The 8,291-nt window shown below is 40.2% G+C and overlaps 1 protein-coding gene across 2 annotated transcripts in view; it reads left to right on the top strand.

The window, feature by feature from the left end:
• The window catches only part of USP10 (ubiquitin specific peptidase 10), a 70,636-nt gene that overhangs the window by 18,024 nt on the left and 44,321 nt on the right, over positions 1-8,291 (top strand). For both annotated transcript variants that reach the window (XM_017860701.1, XM_017860707.1), the window contains one exon: positions 3,422-3,490. In XM_017860701.1, coding sequence (XP_017716190.1) covers positions 3,422-3,490 — 69 coding nt within the window. The remainder of the gene's footprint in view (positions 1-3,421; positions 3,491-8,291) is intronic.

Genomic DNA, 8,291 nt, shown 5'->3' with positions numbered 1-8,291 from the left:
TGGGTGTGTTTGAAGAGTTGTAAGGTGATTTCTGTTGTTTATGTTTACTTTTTATGATTAATGTTTTGAATAAAGTACACAGTTCAAAAAAAAAAAAACCTCCAAAAGACATGCTAGGAAATCCCCTCCACTCCTGTCTGCGTCCACTCAGCGCTCCTACCCCGGAGGTGAAGGGTCACATTTCTTCTTGTTAATCTTTCCAGTGTCTCTTTATGCAGACACAAATATCTATATTATTAACAAACACAAATATGTTATTAATAGCAACACAAATAAATATTCTATTTTCCTACCTTTTTTACACTGAGAGTGTTTTCTTCTTTTAATAGTATTTTGAAAATCTCTCGGTGTCTATACCTAAAGTTCTTCCTCATTTTCCCCCAGTTAATTTTGTAATTAGGTTGAAGGTACATATATGTGGAGAAATTATTGACATGAAGTTATAATAAAAACACACTTAAAATCTATAACAAATTTTCTCAGATACTTTAAAAATAAAGACTTAAGTAAAACTAATACATTTGAAAATAATAGGACAAAAAAAATTCACTGAACCCTTTCTGAGCATTCCAGCTCATGTCTTGAGGGCGTTTGCCGCTGACTCATGCTGAAGCCACTTGGTGTCTGCATTTGAAACAGGAAGTGTGTGTTAGTGGCTTGGAATCCTCTTTTCTCCTCCTCTCTTGCTTTGCTGCCAAGATTTTTATCAAATCATTTGGAGTTTTAGTTTTCTTACTGGATTGACCAGATCTAAAGACTTTAGACTGTATATGAACTCAGATAAGAAAGTGTGCTTAGAAGTATGATTTGAATAAACATGAAATGTTTATTATTTTCCATTGTCTAGGAAGAAAACCTTCCTAAAGAAAATACCTAATATTCCTGCAGAACATTCTGATTTCTTATCCTTAGGTATCTTCCCCACATTCTGAAGTAAGAAACCTTTCTTATTAGCCGTAAGATAAAATGGATAACTTTTGAGATAGCATTTCTACTATCTTTTTTTTTTTTTTTGAGACAGAGTTTCTGTCGCCAGGCTGGAGTGCAGTGGCTCGATCTCGGCTCGCTGCAACCTACGCCTCCCGGGTTCAAGTGATTCTCCTGCCTCAGCCTCCTGAGTAGCTGGGACTACAGGCGCACGCCACCACACCTGGCTAATTTTTTGTATTTTTGGTAGAGACAGGGTTTCACCATGTTAGCCGGGACAGTCTTGAACTCCTGACCTCACCATCCGCCTGCCTCAGCCTCCCAAAGTTCTGGGATTACAGGCATGAGCCACTGCGCCTGGCCTATACCTTTTTTGTTTTTTAACTGCTCCTTGCAGAGCAGGACTACCCCCCATAGGCAATGTGCACTGAGTAACCTTCCTTCTACTATTGATATTAAACAAAACAGCATGATTCTGGTTTATTTATTCTTAATATTTGCATTAAACTTCACAGCTGCCATATGTTTCTTGGATTTTACTTCTTTATCATTCTTGTATTTCTCGAATTCGTTTTCTGGAGTTCTTAAGCAGTTTTCTTCCCTCCCCACAAGAAAAAGGTGTATGTGACAGAAAATGTTCTTTCTCTTTTGCACTTGAAAAGTCATTTATAGAATTCTATGAAAAAATACTTGGGCATTCTAGAACAAAATCCTTTTTTCTCGGAACTTTCAAAATGTTGCCCCATTGCCTTATATAGCCTTGTTGATTTTGCTATTAAGACATTCTGTTGAGTTTTTTAATTTAGTGATTTAAAATTAGTAATCTAATTTCCGTGAATACTTTCATGATCTCTGATAGCTCCTTTTTCTTGTGATAGTCTGTGCTCATTTTTTCTGCTTCCTTTTAGCCTATAGAATTTTCCCTTCCATTGCTTGGAGGGTTTCTTAGTGAAATTCATACCACTTTTCCCAGTGCTGGTGGCGGGAAGAAGGTGTAGCCTTTCAGTGGCGGTATATTTCACAAGGTCATTTCTGAGCCATTTAGAGGTTCTGTTATTTCCACTGCTGCCGTCAGTAATTCTGTGTAGACTTTTGCAAGTATGTGTAAATATTATATGAAAACGTTTTTGTTCTTAATGTATATTTATAGTTTTGGTAGATGTTGTCAAAGAGGTCTCCAGAAATGTTTTCTCTGTGCATTCTTACGAGTCGGGTATTGCATTTAGTGGCCATTTATTCACATTTACAATAATAATGAGTGTTATTCATTTATGTAATATTTAGTTACTGGTTATTTTTGAGTCACTTGGCTTGTAAATTTCCCTGCAAGTTACTAGACTGTTTAGTTCCATTAGAACAGAGGAACCACACTCTGCTTACCATTTTTATACCCAATACTGATAATACGTGGGCATTTAGTAGGTTCTAAATAATTATTGATTAGATGAATGAATCAGTGCTTCTCCATTGTGGAAATCTAGTCATGCTAATTCTTCTCAGTGACTTCTTTTTTTTTTTTTTTGAGATGCGAGTCTGGCTCTGTTGCCCAGGCTGGAGTGCGGTGGCACGATCTCAGCTCACTGCAACCTCCGCCTTCTGGGTTCAAGTGATTCTCCTCTCTCAGCCTCTGGAGCAGCAGGGATTATAGGTGCATGCCACCACGCCCGGCTAATTTTTGTATTTTTAGTAAAGATGGGAGTTTCACCATGTTGACCAGGCTGGTCTTGAATTCCTGACCTTAAGTGATTCGCCCATGTCAGCCCCCCAGAGTGCTGGGATTACAGGCGTGAGCTCCTGCGCCAGGCCTCAATGACTTGTTTCTTGGAGCTCCATGGAGAATATGAACTGGTAGGCACTTGCCAGACTCACATCCATGCAGTTTAACCACTTCGTTTTCCATAAAGTCACATTCTGAATTCTGTGAAGTCAGGGCTTGCAACAAGGGCTTTGTCTGTCTGATAATATGTGTATCTGTGTGTCCTGTGGAAATGCATTTTTAAACTAAAAAGTTATATAGATATTTTTAAAGATCATTAATCAGGATCATTAACATTTTCCTTTTTTGGATTTCCTTGTCTTCCCATTTGAACCACGTTTTCTGCTTTTCTTTAGTATGTTTGGCAGAGAAAACGGAAATGGAGGTAGTGGCATGAGTCAGCAGAAAGGTAAATGGAACAACTGGCAGTATTTGTGAACCAATAAAACTCTCCTGCAAGCAGGACTGGACAAGTTTGGCATACAAAATTGACTTGTTTCAAAATAAGCTTTATCAGTTTCATTGTGTTCTTGGACAATTTGTAGGAAAGGTTCAGAAGTATTTCTTTCATATAAACAACCTAGAACTCTTGAGTTGCAGATCCTCTGTTTAATTGAGAAAGGATCTTGGGGGTTATGGCCCAAATGTTGCATAGGATTGTTAAAATATGTAGCATTTTTTCTGAAAGTATATAATTTGTATATTTTATGTGATCAGTGACTCTCTTGTTTTTTTCAGTATATTTTTGGAGATTTTAGCCCTGATGAATTCAATCAGTTCTTTGTGACTCCTCGATCTTCAGTTGAGGTAAGACAAAACTGTGTTTCAGTGAGTACATGGGTAGATACAATTAATAGTTATGTTTCTATTTTAATTTTTTAAATAAAGAATTCCAATGTAGAGAAAAACATGGAGACTAATATGAGAAATGCCTCAACCCACCAGCTAGATTTGGCTGACATTTGATTTGGCATTTTGCTGTATTTACTTTATTAGACTTCGAAAAGCAAATAAAGCATGACAGATGCAATCGAAGCCTCCTTTGGACCTCTCTCCCATCGCTCCCCAGAAGTAACTACTCTGCTGAAGTTGAGAAATATTGGTCCTGACTGGTTTTCACCTTTTATCATATACGTGGATATCACCATAATCAATTGTAGTGTTTTATGTGCTTTAAAATGTCACATAAATGGTATACTGCGTTCATCATTTTGTCATTTATTTTAAGCTAACGTTGTATTCTTTATGCTGAGAAATGTGTTCTTGTTCTTTGATTTCTGTTGCTCAGTACTACTGATTGAGCACACCGCAATTTGCTTACGTATTTTCCTGTCGAGGGCCATTTAGGTCTCTAGTTCAGCCGTTAAAGATATTGCAGTCAATGTATTTTATTATGTCTCCTTGTGCCCCTCTGTGGGCTCCTCCGGGACATAGACCTGGGAATGGAATTACTGGGTTTGTGGACTGAGCCTCTTTAGTTTTACTAGAGACTGCTGGTTTGCTATCTAGGATTTTAACAGTCTGCATTCCTATCATCAGTGCATGGGAGTTTTCTTGTTCGTATTTAAAAAAAAAAAAATCTTGCTAACTCTTGGTGTTGGCATATATAAAATTTTTGTGAATCTGATGTGTAGTAAATGGATTCTCATTGTTTTAATCTACATCTCCCAGATTACAAACACCTGGGCACTATTTCATTATCTTCACATGTCTACTGGCAATACGGATGTCCTCTTCTGTGAATTACTTGATTTATATTCCTTGTCCATATTTTTAAATCAAGTAGCTTGTCTTTTTCTTACTGATTTTAGGATTAATCTTTGGTTTTACAAGCATCTGTTCCTAGCATGAGGGTTTTAAGCTTCACATGTTAGGCACCTTTTTGGGGTTGGGTTTTTTGGTTTTGTTTTGTTTTGTTTTTTGCTGGATAAGAGGAGTACACTTTTAACTTTAATGTCAACTGAATTGATTTTTTTCCCTTATAGTTTGTGGATTTTTAGTTTTAAAAATATCTTTAGGAAATTCTTCCCATCCTTGAGATAATGAAGACATTTGTCTGTTTTCTTCTAAAAGTTTTCAGATTTTGTTTTCACGCTTCAGTGAGTATCGAGCACTGACTTCTGCATACATGTGAAGTGGCATCCAACTCCCTGTCCCTGTGGCCCTGGCAGGTGCCTCCACACCATTCATTGGGAACTCAGCCCTTAGCTGTCCCATCAGCCCTGTTGGGCAGCGCATCTCCCCTGGTTCCGAGTGTGCTATTCTGTGGGCCTGTTGCTTATCTCTATATAAACACCACACATTTTATTTTATTTTATTATTTCTATTTTTTTTCTTTCTTTCGAGACAGGGTCTCACTCTGCCCAGGCTGGAGTGCAGTCACAATTCACTGCAGCCTTGACCCCCCGCCCTGCCTCAGGGGGGGTCCTCACGCTCCGGCCCCTGAGTAGCTGGGACTACAGGTGTGTGCCACCAGGCCCGGGTCATTTTTGTGTGTGTGTGTGTGTGTGTGTGTGTGTGTGTGTGTGCAGCCATCTTATTAGGTGGGCAGTGATATCTCATTATTGTTTTAAATTATACTTTTCTATTGATACATGATGCTATCTTTTCGTATGCCTATTTGCCAATGGTATGTTTTTAGTGTGATACCTATTCAGATCTTTTGCTCATTTAAAAATATGTAGTTGTTAATTTTCTTATTGTGAAGATTTGAGTTATTTGTTTATTTTTGGTAATAGTGCTTTACTATATAGATGTTTTAAAATATTTTCTTTAGTCTTTCGTTTTNGTGTGTGTGTGTGTGTGTGTGTGTGTGTGTGTGTGTGTGGTTTTTTTTGGTTTTTTTTTTAGTAAGGGGATTTCGCATTTTTTCCCACATCACACTGATGTAACCATACATTTTAGTTGCTACTGGTTTTCTCAAGTGTGCACATGTGGATGGGTGTGTGTCTGTTTGCAAGTGAGTAGACAAAAACTTGAGTTTTCATGGGATAGGAGAGTGAAAAGTGCACCGTATTTCAGGTCTGAAGGCCTGGGGTCGCTTCAGCTCTGCCATTTCCACAGGCTCGGAGGGCTTGGGCACGTTCTTTCCTTTCAGGCCTCCCATTTTTTTTCTCTCTCTTTTGTTTTTTAAATTGAAAAAGATGCAGAATGCTTATTCACGTCACGGAAATGTTGGGAGATCAGCTAATGTATGGTCCGATAGCTAGTGAGTAACAGATGTTAGTAGAAATGGATGAAAAGGGTACAGATGGTAAGTTATGCCAAACCTTTTCTTCGCAGTAGACATGACTGTGTCTCATGAAAATGAGTTCGAGCTTCAGAACTCGTAGTGTGTCTGGCCTTATTTGGACTTTTCTGTTTTTCTTATTTTTGAGCATACAGTGAAGTCTGGAGGGGTATGAAAAGAGTTTATCAAAATCACAGTAACCTGAGAAAGGGAAATGCAGACTAATTAACATAATTGGATTGAGTTACTTTTCCCAATCTTCAGGAGTCTGAATTATAATAGCACATAATTACACAGGAACTCACTTTCCTGGGGCGGCATGTGGTTGGGCCTGTGGGTGTGTGAGTGGCGAGCGCGTGTCACTTGGGCCTGTGGGTGTGTGTGGCGAGGGCGTGTCACTTGGACCTGTGGGTCCCTCCCTGTGAGTGGCCAGGGCATGTCACTTGCACAGCACAGTTTGGCCTTTTATCTCTCAGGTAACATAATTGCTGCTCAAACATGCAGTGTTACTACCATATGGCCGTGGCATAAGTTACAATCTAGCCGAATTCTTCATATGCTTTTTCTCGGCTATTAGGAGCTTGATCAAACATTGTTTTCTCTACATGGGGCCATGAATTGAAAAACCAAATTAAGAAATGTGGGGTGTTAAAATGGAAGAGCGTTCTACCTTCCTGCAGAAGCGCCACTCCTGCCCACGGAGGACTGCTTTGTCTTTTAGTTTGCTTGCTTGGCAGCTTGCCACCGGCAAGATAAGGTGGCTAGTAATTCAGTGGAATCAGGAAAAGCAAATTCAGGTGAAAGGTAGCTGGTATCTTTTCTAGAGCTGGGCTCCAGTGATTTAAAAATGGTTTTCTCCAGTGGAAAAAATGCAGTGAACTTATTTAATAAGCATGTTTAAACCTCAGTCATAATCCTGTTATTTATGTTCAGAAAGAGGAAATGCTCACCGTTCTTTACAGTTTCCAGAATCTCAGTTTTGGAAGTAGCACACACCCCAACCATGACTGAGTCAATAAGCTCCCGATGACGTAGTGCTGGCAGTGGGCAGTGTGTGTGGTGTGGGCGTGTGTAGAGAGTAGAGACAGTTCTTAATTTGGTGTGTTAATGGGATTTTAAAGGAGGGCTTTGTGGTTCAGGAGAGTCTTTGAGACGGAAAGCAGAACACACAGGTAGCCCCAGAGGGAGACTTTAGAACATGACCTTCCTAGCCACAGGCCCAAGTATCCTTTTCACAAGGCTGCAGCGTGTTTTCAGACTGCGTGTTAACATAACTATTCAGAGATGACAGTTTTTCCTTGCTCATTTTGCATTTGTGTAGGGAATTTTATGTCTTTGCTTTGATTTTTGAACTTTGTATTCTTACAAATAGTTACATAGTTAATGAGTGAACTTCGAACCATCCTTGCACTTTTCTTCTGTTGTGTATTTAGATATCCAGTTACCACAGACTAAGGGCATCTGATGTGTGAGGGAGGTTTGTTGAAAGAGAGGTGCTGTGTGCCTGTAGAGTAAGACACACGCATTTCTACAGTACCACAACCCACCCGGCATTCCTGCAGGTGCACTTGTTTATCAGCTTAGCAAATCAAAGTAAGTGTGTTGAGCACACTTACGGAAGGTGGCAGTGTCATCTGGAGTTTGATGGTGGTCGTCTCACCGGATCCCTGTCATCCGGGAGTTTGATGGTGGTCGTCTCACCAGATCCCTGCAGTGCCTCTTACTAGCAGTGTCGCCTGACTTCCTCATCTGTCAGAGGGCCACAATAACAGGACCTCCTCCCCAGAGTTGTTGAAGAGGAGCAGGATGTGTGCCACCTGGTGTCACTGGTACAGCCTCTCCGCCCTCAGTCAGTGCCACCTGGCATCACTGGCCCCACCTCTCCACTTGCTTGTCCTCAGCGTCATCTGTGTATTTTTCCCGATTGCTGGGGTTTTCTTCTGTGTGTTGTGGGAGTGGCTGGGAGTTGAGTGAGTGTTCACACTCCGTGGTTGAATGTTGAGGAAGGGGCAGCCGGAAGATGGTGAGCAGGGTTCCCGCAGCTCTCTGCCTTGCATTGGCGTTTGAAGTGGATGGGTAAAGAGGTCCCTTCTCCAAATTGTGCGTCTTCCTGGCCTGCTGCACTTTCGGGTCTGGAGGTTTTCTTCAGCATTCTGTCTTCCCTGAGCAGAACAGAATACCGTAAGTGTAAAGAGAACATTGACACAATAGTGATAGAACTGTTTTGACTCAGAAAAAGATGGTTTCTTGATGTTACAATGATTTTGTGTAAAGAGAGTGATTCAGAACACTTTTCATGCCTCAAAATAATACAGCTTTCTGTCACCAGAGGGCATCCTAACGTCATTAACAGAAAAAGAGAGGGCATTCTGTGTATCA

The sequence above is a fragment of the Rhinopithecus bieti genome, unplaced genomic scaffold (assembly GCF_001698545.2).
Source record: "Rhinopithecus bieti isolate Rb0 unplaced genomic scaffold, ASM169854v2 scaffold_1618, whole genome shotgun sequence".
Classification (NCBI taxonomy): Eukaryota; Metazoa; Chordata; class Mammalia; order Primates; family Cercopithecidae; genus Rhinopithecus; species Rhinopithecus bieti.
The sequence above is the reverse complement of the archived record's forward strand: the minus strand, read 5'-3'. Positions and strand labels throughout refer to the sequence as shown.